Below are 16518 nucleotides of genomic sequence, written 5' to 3' on the forward strand. Positions count from 1 at the left end.
AATACCATATGAGCGAGCTGGACAGCTTGGACATTCGTGTCAGACCATATTTACAACAAGTTGGATACCATAAATGGTCAAGATACCACAACAACCACAACGTGTATTCAACTATGACTTCAAACATTGCTGAATCTCTAAATGCAGCAAACTTAGCAGCTAGAGAACTACCAATCACAACACTGATGGAGTCATTGAGAGCTTTAATACAACAATGGACATACACAAACAGGAACAAGGCACAGAAAACAACACCTACGGCAGAGAAAAAGCTAGTCAACAACTTTGTGGACTCATTGACAAAAAATGTAAAATCTCTTTAAACTTTAAGTTGCGTTACAGTTTCTTAATAGTTTATTTTCAGTTTCATATACAGAATGACAATTGATAAAATTGACCTAATTTGTAGGTAAACCCAATAAACGAGAGCATGTTCGAAGTAGTAGAACTAACAAGATCATGGGTAATCAATCTAAAGGAGAAAACATGCAGTTGCAACCGATTCCAACTTGACAAACTACCGTGCGCTCATGCGCTTGCTGTGATAAAAGAGAGGAACTTGAATGTTTACAACTACTGTTCAGGTTATTACACGACAAGAACATGGCTTGAAACATACAGCAGCTCAACATATCCGGTGCACAATCACACAACATGGGATGTACCACAGAACATAAAAGTTATCATTGTTCTGCCACCAAACCAGAAAATAAGATCTGGAAGACCAAGGAAAAGAAGATTTATAGCTGATTGGGATACAAAAAATAGAAGGTGCAGCAAATGTGGTAAACACGGACACAATTGAAAGACATGCAACAATCAAGCAATAAAATAGATACATCTGAATTTTTTGAATTGTTTAATTCTCTATGAGAATTCACAAAAGATTATATGTTATATTTGGTAGATTGATATTATTTGGCAAATTTCAAATAGTTTGCTAATAGTTGCAAAATAGTTTCATAACAGTTTTGACACTTGTTAATGTTTAACTACGAAAAAAATTTAAGTATTAAAATTTTTAAAAAGTCTGATATTAATTTATAAAATATGATTAACTAGGATAATAAAAAAGTTACAAAACAGTGAAGAATACATTGTTACACAATTAAAATTACAAGTATGCTGAACATTGCAATTTGTTTGTATACAGTTACATAATAGTTTCTATATAGTTGAACGACTTTATAAAAAACATAATAAATTGGAAAAACATAAAACTGATGCTGATACAAAACATAAAAAAAAAAATAACATATTATAATGATTAATGTCAAATATTCTAAAAGTTTAAAACCAGATCCAGAATATAAAACAAATATAATACCTAAACACATAAAATAAAGAACAATTGTCTGATAATAAAATCAACCAATAACAACAAATTGTCACTAAAAAAAAGACACTACTTTTTCAATTTAGAAGCCTTGGAAGACTTGCTTTGCTTCTCATCCTCGCTATCAATAATTTCATTAATTTTCCTTTGCCTGTATGAGAAGAAAAGGGCAGCAATTCGAGTACGATAAACTTCAATGTCGAAATCAGCAGGAACATCTTTTTCATGGATGAAGAACTCGACAAATGCAACCACAAATGCTCCACAATCACTAATAACCAGAAAAGGAAAAACACAGTTAAACAACTAAAATACAACATAAAATTAACTTAAAAACAACAACTCACTTTTTTTGCAGAGATGGAAGACCAACAATCTCCAAACTCTTAGAGGAGCTTTAGGGTCAGAACCTAAATCAGGAACATGGGACCTATTCTTCCAAAATTCAAGTAGATCAAAAAACAAAGGCAGTAAAACATAATAAGCCTTCATTCCATTCCTAGCTGCAGGATTCATTTTGGCAGTCCTCAAGGAATTATAAAGAAACAAAATCCCCTCATTCAAGTCAAGACAACCAAAAACCCAATGACTTTCCTTCCTAAGATTTATGATGAATAAGACATGATTGGCTTCATACCAAGGCTTAGAACACGGAATTCGCAAACCTCGTATGTAATGCGCTATTGGGTGAGCAGCATGTATGTGCGACATCTTTGTTTTCATTGCCTTGGCTTTATTGAACTTGTGGTATAACGCTTGAATGGAATCATCGAAGAGGCAATCAGCTGTTGCAAAATTCAGTGTAACAGCAGAAGAATATTTACCTTTTTTACGAAGGTAATAGAATATAGTGTTCATATGCTGAAACAAAAAAATACAGAAACACAAAATAGAAAGTTAAAAACTATTTAAAAAACTTAAATACAGCAACTAAACTAAAAAACAATGATAAAACAACTATCGTAAATTTTAAAAGAAAACATAAACTTTACCGAGTCATTGATAAACATGTCAGAGGTAGCCAAATGATAAATCTTCAACATAATCAACACCTAATCTAAACTCTGGGGAAATTTCTTCGCACCATCAACATAACAATTGAAATGCCTAAAACAACAAACAAACAACAAAAAAACAATATTGAATCAAATATTTGCAAAAATAAAAATAAAATTCAAACAAAAAACAGAATACAAAAATAGAAACAATAAAATAGTCACCTAGGATGTTTTAGAAAACCTTCACCAACCCAAGCATCAAACTTTGCCTTAATTTCAGGAGAGACGGGATCAACAAATGAATCGTTAAGAGCGTAAAGGCCCTTCACATAAGTAACCATCTTAAAATCCCTCTTCTCTCCTCCTGATTGAGAACCTGGTGACATTACCTCCATTGGAGTGCTCCTCACATCAGCCAACCCAATCAACAAAAGGCAATTTCAATGCCGGTCCACGATTTCTCTTATCCATAAGAGGAGTATCAGAAACAGTGTTCTCAGCTTTTTTATCAGAAGGAATGATAGCTGTCTTTTCAACAACAAGACTTGGATTTTGTTTTGGGACCTGAAAAAAAAACAAATTGAAAATCAGGAAAAGGAACAATTGCAAAACAAACATAAAACTGCCAAGCAATTAAAATAAAACATATTTTTACTAGCAAACAAATTAAACTACACTTACATTGATTTTACGAACAACTTCTAAACCAGCCAACACAACTTGGCCCTCATCAATTTCAAGCTGGCTTAAACCATCAAAAAAATCATCCCCTTTTAAACTAGACTCTTTGGCCTTAACGTTCTCAACATCCTTAACCCTCTCATCACTAACAGTCTCAGATTGATTCACATCAGCAGCAGGAACATCACTAACAACCTTATCATCTCTGGCATCATCACCACCATTTTTAACCAACTCATCACCATCATCGGAGTCGGAATTAATATTTTCAGGATCAGGCAATTCCTTGTCATCATCATCATCATCATCATCATCATCATCATCATCATCATCATCATCATCATCATCATCTTGTGTCACTAACTCATCAGATGATTTATCCTGAATCAAACAACAGTAATGCAACTAAAATAAAATAGGAAAAAAAACTAAAAACAAAGCATGTAAAAACAGAAACAATAAACTCTAATTATATACCTCATCAGAAGGTCGACGATGAATGACATTAACTTTTTCTTGAATATCCTTAATTGCAGTCATTACAGACTTGAAATGAAGGTCAACAAAACACCTCAAGGAAATGAAGTCTTCGGCCAAGAATTCTTGATTCAAAATGACCAACTCCAACTTAGATTTCAACAAATTAATGTCCTCTGAATCAAATTTCTTAGAAGATGAACAACTCTCAAATGTTTGCTTCGATATACCGCAGTCATCAATAGAATCATCTAGAAATAAACCTTCCAATTGTAGCTTCTGCCTCTCCTCATAAGTAGGACAAATATTTTTAATCCTTAACTGAAAATCATAATCAAAACAACAAAATATGAAGCAAAAACAATTAAATAACAAAATATTAATAAAACAACACAAAAAAAAAACAGTAAAGAAACTGAAAAATCACCTTGTTCAACGGCAAATCAAAAATCTTGCTCTTCAAGTCTCTGAGAGTTGGATTTTTGGTCACAATGGTATTGCTCTAATTTAGAATTCTTGGAATCTTGGATGAAACTATTTTGTAGAAAGTGTTTACCATGGCAGTACAACATTCATAAAACCAAATAATAAACACCCACGGACAGCCCAAAGCTCTATACCAACCATCATACTGACCCCCTTTTCTTCTTTCTTATTTTTCCTTTTAATCCCATGATGTATTCTACCTTTGAATGAATCAATAGTCAATTTAAAGGACTCCCTACCCCAACAATACTCATCCCAACGACCGCTATCAACAACATCTAGATCAAACCTAGAAACTTCTTTATCTAGAGTATTGCTAAGAACAAAACATTGGATAAAATACAGCACAGACAATTTCAAACCAAGAGACTCGTCCAGACCCCACCTACTCCCCAAAAAAGCATCCTGAAATAGAAAAAGCCTAAATATACAAAGACAAAGAAACACTCCAGAGTGTGCTTGGTTTCTATGCAATTAGAAACAACTTCCATTCAGAGTGCAAAAATCATGTGCAAGAATAAACAAAATTTGTTGCTTGGATACAAAATGCAAGTGGGCACTAACGGCATCCAGAAACGGACCAACGAAGTCATTCATAATTTGAAAGTATGACAGAAAGGTGACACACACTTGTAATCTAAACATAAGATTTGCCGACAAAAGACAATCTACAATGAAGTTGATTGGAAACTACATCAAGCCACGGTTTACCAACATAAAAACAACTCAAACGCCACAAGACATCAGAGGAGAAATGAAACACAAGTATGGGGTGAGAATGAACTACATGAAAGCTTGGAGAAGCAAAGAGCAAGCGCAAGAAGAATTACGAGGAAAAGCCAACGAATCATACAAGATGCTGCCAAGTTTTTTGCACATGCTGCAGAAAACTAATCACGGAACTATCGTGCACATGCAAACAGAGGAAGACAACAACTTCAAGTACTTGTTTATGGCACTAGATGCTTCAATAAAAGGATGGAAGAAGTGCAAACCTATAATAGTTGTTGACGGAACTTTCCTTAAATCAACATATGGAGGTTCATTGCTCTTTGCTTGTACACAAGATGGAAATGGGCACATTTTTCCGCTAGCTTTTTCTATTGTGGATTCAGAAAACAACAACTCATGGCAATGATTTTTCACAAAACTAAGAGAAACATATGGGATCAGAGAGGAACAGTGCTTGATCTCAGACAGACATGAGAGCATAATTAAGGCAGCTGCTCAAGTATTTCCAAAAATAATGCATGGCTATTGTGTATACCACCTGTTAAGCAACCTGAAAGCAACCTTCAAGAAAAATGCAAGCAAGCTCGATAAACCATTCTTCGCTGCAGCAAGAGCATACATAGAGAGAAAATTTAAATACCATATGAGCGAGCTGGACAGCTTGGACATTCGTGTCAGACCATATTTACAACAAGTTGGATACCATAAATGGTCAAGATACCACAACAACCACAGCGTGTATTCAACTATGACTTCAAACATTGCTGAATCTCTAAATGCAGCAAACATAACAGCTAGAGAACTACCAATCACAACACTGATGGAGTCATTGAGAGCTTTAATACAACAATGGACATACACAAACAGGAACAAGGCACAGAAAACAACACCTACGGCAGAGAAAAAGCTAGTCAACAACTTTGTGGACTCATTGACAAAAAATGTAAAATCTCTTTAAACTTTAAGTTGCGTTACAGTTTCTTAATAGTTTATTTTCAGTTTCATATACAGAATGACAATTGATAAAATTGACCTAATTTGTAGGTAAACCCAATAAACGAGAGCATGTTCGAAGTAGTAGAACTAACAAGATCATGGGTAATCAATCTAAAGGAGAAAACATGCAGTTGCAACCGATTCCAACTTGACAAACTACCGTGCGCTCATGCGCTTGCTGTGATAAAAGAGAGGAACTTGAATGTTTACAACTACTGTTCAGGTTATTACACGACAGGAACATGGCTTGAAACATACAGCAGCTCAACATATCCGGTGCACAATCACACAACATGGGATGTACCACAGAACATAAAAGTTATCATTGTTCTGCCACCAAACCAGAAAATAAGATCTGGAAGACCAAGGAAAAGAAGATTTATAGCTGATTGGGATACAAAAAATAGAAGGTGCAGCAAATGTGGTAAACACGGACACAATTGAAAGACATGCAACAATCAAGCAATAAAATAGATACATCTGAATTTTTTGAATTGTTTAATTCTCTATGAGAATTCACAAAAGATTATATGTTATATTTGGTAGATTGATATTATTTGGCAAATTTCAAATAGTTTGCTAATAGTTGCAAAATAGTTTCATAACAGTTTTGACACTTGTTAATGTTTAACTACGAAAAAAATTTAAGTATTAAAATTTTTAAAAAGTCTGATATTAATTTATAAAATATGATTAACTAGGATAATAAAAAAGTTACAAAACAGTGAAGAATACATTGTTACACAATTAAAATTACAAGTATGCTGAACATTGCAATTTGTTTGTATACAGTTACATAATAGTTTCTATATAGTTGAACGACTTTATAAAAAACATAATAAATTGGAAAAACATAAAACTGATGCTGATACAAAACATAAAAAAAAAAAATAACATATTATAATGATTAATGTCAAATATTCTAAAAGTTTAAAACCAGATCCAGAATATAAAACAAATATAATACCTAAACACATAAAATAAAGAACAATTGTCTGATAATAAAATCAACCAATAACAACAAATTGTCACTAAAAAAAAGACACTACTTTTTCAATTTAGAAGCCTTGGAAGACTTGCTTTGCTTCTCATCCTCGCTATCAATAATTTCATTAATTTTCCTTTGCCTGTATGAGAAGAAAAGGGCAGCAATTCGAGTACGATAAACTTCAAAGTCGAAATCAGCAGGAACATCTTTTTCATGGATGAAGAACTCGACAAATGCAACCACAAATGCTCCGCAATCACTAATAACCAGAAAAGGAAAAACACAGTTAAACAACTAAAATACAACATAAAATTAACTTAAAAACAACAACTCACTTTTTTTGCAGAGATGGAAGACCAACAATCTCCAAACTCTTAGAGGAGCTTTAGGGTCAGAACCTAAATCAGGAACATGGGACCTATTCTTCCAAAATTCAAGTAGATCAAAAAACAAAGGCAGTAAAACATAATAAGCCTTCATTCCATTCCTAGTAAGGATTCATTTTGGCAGTCCTCAAGGAATTATAAAGAAACAAAATCCCCTCATTCAAGTCAAGACAACCAAAAACCCAATGACTTTCCTTCCTAAGATTTATGATGAATAAGACATGATTGGCTTCATACCAAGGCTTAGAACACGAAATTCGCAAACCTCGTATGTAATGCGCTATTGGGTGAGCAGCATGTATGTGCGACATCTTTGTTTTCATTGCCTTGGCTTTATTGAACTTGTGGTATAACGCTTGAATGGAATCATCGAAGAGGCAATCAGCTGTTGCAAAATTCAGTGTAACAACAGAAGAATATTTACCTTTTTTACGAAGGTAATAGAATATAGTGTTCATATGCTGAAACAAAAAAATACAGAAACACAAAATAGAAAGTTAAAAACTATTTAAAAAACTTAAATACAGCAACTAAACTAAAAAACAATGATAAAACAACTATCGTAAATTTTAAAAGAAAACATAAACTTTACCGAGTCATTGATAAACATGTCAGAGGTAGCCAAATGATAAATCTTCAACATAATCAACACCTAATCTAAACTCTGGGGAAATTTCTTCGCACCATCAACATAACAATTGAAATGCCTAAAACAACAAACAAACAACAAAAAAACAATATTGAATCAAATATTTGCAAAAATAAAAATAAAATTCAAACAAAAAACAGAATACAAAAATAGAAACAATAAAATAGTCACCTAGGATGTATTAGAAAACCTTCACCAACCCAAGCATCAAACTTTGCCTTAATTTCAGGAGAGACGGGATCAACAAATGAATCGTTAAGAGCGTAAAGGCCCTTCACATAAGTAACCATCTTAAAATCCCTCTTCTCTCCTCCTGATTGAGAACCTGGTGACATTACCTCCATTGGAGTGCTTCTCACCTCAGCCAACCCAAAATCAACAAAAGGCGATTTCAATGCCGGTGCACGCTTTCTCTTATCCATAAGAGGAGTATCAGAAACAGTGTCCTCAGCTTTTTTATTAGAGGGAATGATAGCTGTCTTTTCAACAACAACACTTGGATTTTGTTTTGGGACTTGAAAAAAAACAAATTGAAAATCAGGAAAAGGAACAATTGCAAAACAAACATAAAACTGCCAAGCTATTAAAATAAAACATATTTTACTAGCAAACAAATTAAGCTACACTTACATTGATTTTACGAACAGCTTCTAAACCAGCCAACACAACTTGGTCCTCATCAATTTCAAGCTGGCTTAAACCATCGAAAAAATCATCCCCTTTTAAACTAGACTCTTTGACCTTAACGTTCTCAACATCCTTAGCCCTCTCATCACTAACAGTCTCAGATTGATTCACATCAGCAGTAGGAACATCACTAACGACCTTATCATCTCCAGCATCATCACCACCATCTTTAACCAACTCATCACCATCATCGGAGTCGGAATTAATATTTTCAGGATCAGGCAATTCCTTGTCATCATCCTCTGCATCATCATCATCATCATCATCATCATCAGAATCTTGTGTCACTAACTCATCAGATGATTTATCCTGAATCAAACAACAGTAATGGAACTAAAATAAAATAGGAAAAAAACTAAAAAAAAAGCATGTAAAAACAGAAACAATAAACTCTAATTATATACCTCATCAGAAGGTCGACGATGAATGACATTAACTTTTTCTTGAATATCCTTAATTACAGTCGTTACAGACTTGAAATTAAGGTCAACAAAACACCTCAAGGAAATGAAGTCTTCGGCCAAGGATTCTTGATTCGAAATGACCAGCTCCAACTTAGATTTCAACAAATTAATGTCCTCTGAATCAAATTTCTTAGAAGATGAACAACTCTCAAATGTTTGCTTAGATATACCGCGGTCATCAATAGATTCATCTAGAAATAAACCTTCCAATTGTAGCTTCTGCCTCTCCTCATCAGTAGGACAAATATTTTTAATCCTTAACTGAAAATTATAATCAAAACAACAAAATATGAAGCAAAAACAATTAAATAACAAAATATTAATAAAACAACACAAAACAGAAAAAAAAAACAGTAAGGAAACTGAAAAATCACCTTGTTCAATGACAAATCAAAAATCTTGCTCTTCAAGTCTCTGAGAGTTGGATTTTTGGTCACAATGGTATTGCTCTAATTTAGAATTCTTGGAATCCTGGATGAAACTATTTTGCAGAAAGTGTTTACCATGGCAGTACAACATTCATAAAACCAAATAATAAACACCCACGGACAGCCCAAAGCTCTATACCAACCATCATATTGACCCCCTTTTCTTCTTTCTTATTTTTCCTTTTAATCCCATGATGTATTCTACCTTTGAATGAATCAATAGTCAATTTAAAGGACTCCCTACCCCAACAATACTCATCCCAACGACTGCTATCAACAACATCTAGATCAAACATAGAAACTTCTTTAACTAGAGTATTGCTAAGAAGAAAACATTGGATAAATACAGCACAGACAATTTCAAACCAAGAGACTCGTCCAGACCCCACCTACTCCCCAAAAAAGCATCCTCTATAGCTTTATGATCAATGGTTTTTACATCACGGAAACAAACCTCAATCAACTGGTTTGATTCCTGGGAAAACAACAATTTGTTGCAATCACCAAAATAATCAATCCCAGTGATCAAATAAAACTCCTCGGCACTAAACTGTATACAACGACCAGCAACCTTAGCCCAAAATTCTTTTTGATTGGTCTAGTACACTTCCCTCAACAGTAGGCTATGTACAACTTGGGGGTGGAAAACAAAATCACGAATATAAAAAAAATGACCAAATTGGGTGTCACGAAACATAGAAAATAAATTCACAGATAAAGTATTTTTTATATTATCAATAACAGAAAAATTGCTAGTACAACACATTTGGTTCTGTAAAAATCAGAGGGACTAAATTTGTAATCCCAGACCTGCAATTTAACAAACATGTCAAATATAAATAAAAATGGAAAATAAGCAAGTATACAAACTATAATAAAAGTATAAAAAAAATTGAAAACAAACTGACAAACAAAACAACTCTTCGAACATAAACTACAAAGATCTAAAATCAAATTCTTACCTAAAAATGAACAACAAACAACTATACCTAATCATATTCCCAAAAGACAACATACATAAACGGAATAAACTATTAAAAAAATTATGAAAAAACTAAAACACACTGTGAAGAGACATTCAAACGAAACTGAAGTTTAAAAATATTTAAAAAACTGGAAAACACAAACAAAATAAAAAAGACAACAAAATGAAACAAAAGTAAGAATAAACAAACTAAAATGCAAAACCCACAAAATAACAAATAAAATTGATCAAGAAAAATTAAAGCCTTAAATATCTATAAAATAGGGGGAAACGAAAAAGAAACTGTAAACACACCTCAGTTCGAATAACACCAACAACATTATCGATTTTTCCAGAAACATCTTCAGTCCTTTTCTCTTGGACACCGACCTTTGATTTCTACTTAGGAGGAGCTCGCCCACGCTTCGTTAATGGAGGAGCAAAATCAGAGTCTTCCTCCTCAATAATAGGTTGTTTTCCCATGGCCTTATTAGTTAATGATTTCAAACCCATTTTGGAGCTTTTTTTTTTTTAACAGGGGAAGGAGATGATGAAGAACGGGTCACAACCATTTTATATACGGAAGGAGATGATGAAGAGGGAAAACGGTTATGGGATTGGGTTAGTGGGAGTAGAAAAATTTTGAAGGACAAAAATGAGAGGGAAAATGGATGAGAGATCGTGGGGAGGTAAGGTTCAGCAATGGAGGTCGCAAATTTAAAAAAAAATTGAAAGAAACGGAAAATAAAAGGAAAAACAAGAAAAAAGAGAGGGAAATGATGCATGGAATGAGTGTGCATGTGGTAAAATAGTAATAAAATATAGAAGAAGAGTAAAAAAGTTGATATAGTCGTGTTGTGGTAATAGTGTAATAAAAGTTACATTTTATATTTTTGATGTAAAAATTTCAAAAAAAGATACATTTTTTTTAAACTATTGTGTTTTGTAAGATTATGAATCATAAATTTTATTTATGGTAAATAGATGAAACATATACCTTAAAAAATGAGACTATACATAGTATTATTATGTAATAAATAAGAAGTTTATATATATTTTGCTTTTAATTTTAGAGGAATGATGAATATATATATTGAATAATAATATAAAACGTGATATACCAAAAAAATAAAGCATATATAGTATTAAGTTAATATAGCGTACAACAAAACAAATATGGTAAATTTGATAATATTAAAATTTCATAATATTGCTCCTTATTTTGTTGCTATTATTTTTTTGTAACTTTTGTGTGGTAAGTAGAATGATTCAAATGGAGGCTGCCAAATTAAAAATGAGAAAGAGTTAGAAATTGTATAAAAATATGTATAATTTGGAAAATGGTTTTTTTTTTTTTTTTTTTTTTTTTTTTTTTAAAAAAAAGATAAATTGTAAGACCATAATATTTTACCTTATTGGTAAAGATGTCTTATGATTTGTGAATAATCTAGCTAAATAAGAAGTTGTAAAATAATTTGAGTGCTTGATCCATTGATTTGTCTGTTAAAATAGGTTAAAAACGATTATAATATTTCTTTTCTAAGATGAACTTGTAATGTATTATTTTAAAATATATAACTTAAGCAATTCAGATGGCAACCATAATTTTAAATGTTGTTCCATCTCAATCAGTCCCTAAGAAACCTTTAGAATTATGGAATGGTCGTACACCTAGTTTACGCCATTACAGAATCTGGGGGTGTCTTGCTCATGTCTTAAGAAAGAAATATGGCAAACTTGAAAAGCGAACTGAGGTTTGCATGTTTGTTGGAAATTCTAAGGAGAGTAGTCGCAAGGATGATAAAGTGTTTGTTTCCACAAACGCCACTTTCCTTGAAGATGACTATATTAAGAATTTCAAACCACAAAGCAAAGTAGTATTGGAGGAAATGCTTTTAGATATAACTCCTTCTAATGTTCCATCCTCTTCTACTCAAGTAGAGGATAATCCCACTTTCTCAGTTGAACCTTTGTAAGTTGATACAATCGATAAATCTACCACTAATGTTCCTGTTTAGAAGATCACTGTAACGTCCCCGCTTCAAGCCTCCATTGGGCCTTTACACCCACGGACTAATGGCTCTTATACACGAGTACGCCACTCTGGCTGCTTCCTGGATTGATGACTGACCCTACAGACGAACACAAGTGTTTCCAGCGTGCTTTGTCCTCACTCACACGCATCCTGGGAAAACTTCCCAGGAGGTCACCCATCCTTGAAATTGCTCCAGGCCAAGCACGCTTAACTTTGGAGTTCTTTCGAGATGGGCTACCGAAAAACAAGATGCACCTTGTTGACATAGGTAGTACCAATCAATCCATTTAAACCCTCTTCAACTGTGTAGTCCCATACCTACACATTCTCAGAATCATCCCACTTGACCTTCCCCAGGCGGTGTGGGATTGCACAGCTTACCCGGTATTTCCCCTTACGGATCACGGGACTACTGACTGTCACAATCACCCCCCCTTACGGGGTCCGACATCCTCGTCGACCACACTTCCAGCTGGGTCAAGGCTCTAATACCATTTGTAACGTCCCCGCTTCAAGCCTCCATTGGGCCTTTACACCCACAGACTAATGGCTCTTATACACGAGTACGCCACTCTGGCTGCTTCCTGGATTGATGACTGACCCTACAGACCAACACAAGTGTTTCCAGCGTGCTTTGTCCTCACTCACACGCATCCTGGGAAAACTTTCCAGGAGGTCACCCATCCTTGAAATTGCTCCAGGCCAAGCACACTTAACTTTGGAGTTCTTTCGAGATGGGCTACCGAAAAACAAGATGCACCTTGTTGACATAGGTAGTACCAATCAATCCATTTAAACCCTCTTCAACTGTGTAGTCCCATACCTACACATTCTCAGAATCATCCCACTTGACCTTCCCCAGGCGGTGTGGGATTGCACAGCTTACCCGGTATTTCCCCTTACGGATCACGGGACTACTGACTGTCACAATCACCCCCCCTTACGGGGTCCGACATCCTCGTCGACCACACTTCCAGCTGGGTCAAGGCTCTGATACCATTTGTAACGTCCCCGCTTCAAGCCTCCATTGGGCCTTTACACCCACGGACTAATGGCTCTTATACACGAGTACGCCACTCTGGCTGCTTCCTGGATTGATGACTGACCCTACAGACCAACACAAGTGTTTCCAGCGTGCTTTGTCCTCACTCGCACGCATCCTGGGAAAACTTCCCAGGAGGTCACCCATCCTTGAAATTGCGCCAGGCCAAGCACGCTTAACTTTGGAGTTCTTTCGAGATGGGCTACCGAAAAACAAGATGCACCTTGTTGACATAGGTAGTACCAATCAATCCATTTAAACCCTCTTCAACTGTGTAGTCCCATACCTACACATTCTCAGAATCATCCCACTTGACCTTCCCCAGGCGGTGTGGGATTGCACAGCTTACCCGGTATTTCCCCTTACGGATCACAGGACTACTGACTGTCACAATCACGGCTCCTCGTCGTAGTGGGAGGGTTTCCACAAAACCATCTCGTTATGGTTTGGATGGTGAAGTGAATAGGGTCGTTGGTAACGGTATTGATGACGATCCATTAACCTATAAACGGGCAATGGCAAGTCCAGAACAGAAACAATGGTCAAAAATAGACTCCATGAAAAAGAACAAAGTCTGAGAATATGTAGACGCACTTGATGATTATCGTCCAATTGGATGTAAATGGGTCTGCAAGAAGAAAAGAGGTGTTGGAGGCGAAGTCGAAACTTTCAAAGCTAGACTGGTCGCTAAAGGTTATACCCAAAGAGAAGGTGTGGACTATGAGGAAACTTTTAGTCCGGTCGCCATGCTCAAATCAATCTGAATTCTTCTCTCCATAGCTGCCGCTTTCGATTATGAAATTTGGCAAATGGATGTCAAGACAGTTTTCCTTAATGGAATTCTTGAAGAAACCATCTATATGGAGCACCAGAAGGCTATGTTCTTCTAGGGTAGGAAAAGAAAGTTTGCAAACTTAATAGGTCCATTTATGGACTTAAGCAAGCTTCTCACCCTTGGAACAAAAGGTTTGATGAAATCATCAAGACCTACGACTTTCTTCAAAATGAAGATGAACCTTGTGTTTACCAACTCAAGGATAACCAAGTGGTAGTATTCCTGGTCCTTTATGTTGATGACATTTTGATTATTGGTAACAATATCAAGAAAATGACTGACATCAAGGAATGGCTTGACACTCAATTCGAAATGAAAGATTTGGGTGAAGCTGCTTTTCTTCTTGGTATTCAGATCATCAGAAACTGGAAGAACAAATCCCTTGCTCTTACTCAAACGTCTTACATTGATAAGGTTTTGGAGAGATTCTCAATGACCAATGCCAAGAGGGCACAAATGCCCTCTAGATTTGGTATCCGTCTATCTAAGGAACAACGTCGCACTGATCCTCAAGAGATAGAGGACATGAGAAGGGTTCCTTATGCTTCAACAGTTGGGAGTTTATTGTATGCAATGTTATGCACTAGACCTGACATATGCTACGTAGTATGAATTGTGAGCAGGTATTAGACAAACCCAAGAGAGGAACATTGGACAGCAGTTAAGCATATTTTGAAATATTTGAAAAGTACTAGGCATTATGTGTTAGTCTACAAGGGTGGTGCTTTAAATATTGTAGGCTATACCGACTCAGATTTCCAGGCTTGTCTTGATGACAGAAAGTCTACATCTGGGATGGTGTTTACTCTTGGGGGTGGGGCAGTGGTTTGGAGAAGTGCTAAATAAACCGTAATTTCAGACTCTACCATGGAGGCCGAATACATAGTCGCCGCAGAGGCTGCTAAGGAACTTGTCTGGCTTAGAAAGTTCTTCACAGGATTTGGTGTTGTTCATGGAATGGAGAAACCACTGGTTTTACTTTGTGATAACATTGGTGCTATAGCCAATAGTAAAGAGCCTCGAAGCCACAAGAGAAGCAAACACATAGAGAGGAAATACCACATCATCAGAGAATATGTGGCAAAAGGGGACGTACTGGTGGAGAAAGTGGACACTGAAGATAACCTAGCTGATTCATTCACCAAAGTATTGACTGCAACTGCATTTTTTTTTTGAAAAGCACAGATTGAATTTAGGATTAATAGAAATGTACTGATAGTTTTATGTTAGTGCAAGTGGGAGTTTGTTGGGCTTTGTGCTCTAAATAAAACTCTATTTCAATGTAATATTTTCTATTCATATCAATAAAGAAACAGATTTAATTTCATTACTTGTTTAATGTGTTATTTGGTTCATGTGATCATCTATTTACTTATTTGATTAATAAATTCATCCAAACCCTTATAACACCGATATTCTTGTTTATTGCGTTGTCAACACAGTGGAAAGTAAACACGATTGTGTGATTAAATGTATTCCTAGATTTATCAGTACACATGGTTTAACTGATATGATAATCTACAAGGGAGTTTACTTGCACCTTGGATAAGTGTTATGTCCTTTCCAGGGCATTGTTAAAGTAAGCTTGGGTTGGATGTATGGAGTATGCATCAGAAGGGACCGATATTGAACTTGAACTAGATATGATAATCTTACCGTAATATCTATTCAATTCAATATCACCTAGTTGATCCAAGATCAAATGGTCTCAATCCTGAGATGGTTAGGTTCGATCTTAAGAGTATTATTCATGTTCTTTGATTTGTTAGTTAAGCCTACTTTTTGGTCAGGGTGATACGTACATTTTAGAAACATGCTAGTACAATTGAGTGGGAGCGCTAATCATAGATATGGAATCTATAGCTTCTATCCGGACATAGAAGTGAAATGATGATTTCCTTCGAGCTTGGATAAATAGAGATAAATGATATAGCACTCATTTTAGTGATTATATTAGTTCACTAAAATATCATTTATAGGTGGCTAAGTGTTTTAAGGATAAAATACATTGAAAGGGTGTAACGGTAATTTTGTCCATATGTAATGTAAATCATCTATAGAGGATAATTGATTATTGGGATTATAATAATGGATAATAAATAGCGTATCTATATCGTGGAATATATAGAGCGTTCTATATAATTGAGAGTGCAATTCCAAGTTCTATAGTGGTTCAACGAGGAATTAATAAGTTAGAGAATTTACTTGGTAAATTCTAGACCTACTTATTGGAAGCTCAGTTATATAGGCCCATGGTCCGCATACTAGTTGAGATAATTGTTTGTAAGACTCATTTAATTGATTTTAATTAATCAATTTTAATTCTAAAATTAG

The 16518-nt window shown here is 35.0% G+C and overlaps 2 protein-coding genes across 2 annotated transcripts; both read left to right on the top strand.

The window, feature by feature from the left end:
- Positions 1–8: 8 nt before the first annotated feature.
- Positions 9–805, top strand: LOC133039697 (uncharacterized). The gene is made up of 2 exons (XM_061118612.1): positions 9–308; positions 410–805. Exons 1-2 carry the CDS (start codon positions 9–11, stop codon positions 803–805), a joined length of 696 nt encoding a protein of 231 aa, XP_060974595.1.
- Positions 806–5458: 4653 nt separating this feature from the next.
- LOC133039698 (uncharacterized) lies at positions 5459–6150 on the top strand. Its single transcript, XM_061118613.1, has 2 exons — positions 5459–5653; positions 5755–6150. The coding sequence occupies exons 1-2, from the start codon at positions 5459–5461 to the stop codon at positions 6148–6150; spliced, it is 591 nt and encodes a 196-aa protein (XP_060974596.1).
- The last annotated feature ends 10368 nt before the right edge of the window (positions 6151–16518 follow it).

The sequence above is a fragment of the Cannabis sativa genome, chromosome 7, assembly GCF_029168945.1.
Source record: "Cannabis sativa cultivar Pink pepper isolate KNU-18-1 chromosome 7, ASM2916894v1, whole genome shotgun sequence".
In the NCBI taxonomy this organism is placed as follows: domain Eukaryota; kingdom Viridiplantae; phylum Streptophyta; class Magnoliopsida; order Rosales; family Cannabaceae; genus Cannabis; species Cannabis sativa.

Bases quoted from the DNA above. Each gene is read 5' to 3' on its own strand.
- LOC133039697 (XM_061118612.1), top strand. From the start codon at position 9: ATGAGCGAGCTGGACAGCTTGGACATTCGTGTCAGACCATATTTACAA. The intron at 309-409 runs GTAAAATCTCTT...CCTAATTTGTAG, and splicing joins TGGACTCATTGACAAAAAAT to GTAAACCCAATAAACGAGAG.
- LOC133039698 (XM_061118613.1), top strand. From the start codon at position 5,459: ATGACTTCAAACATTGCTGAATCTCTAAATGCAGCAAACATAACAGCT. The intron at 5,654-5,754 runs GTAAAATCTCTT...CCTAATTTGTAG, and splicing joins TGGACTCATTGACAAAAAAT to GTAAACCCAATAAACGAGAG.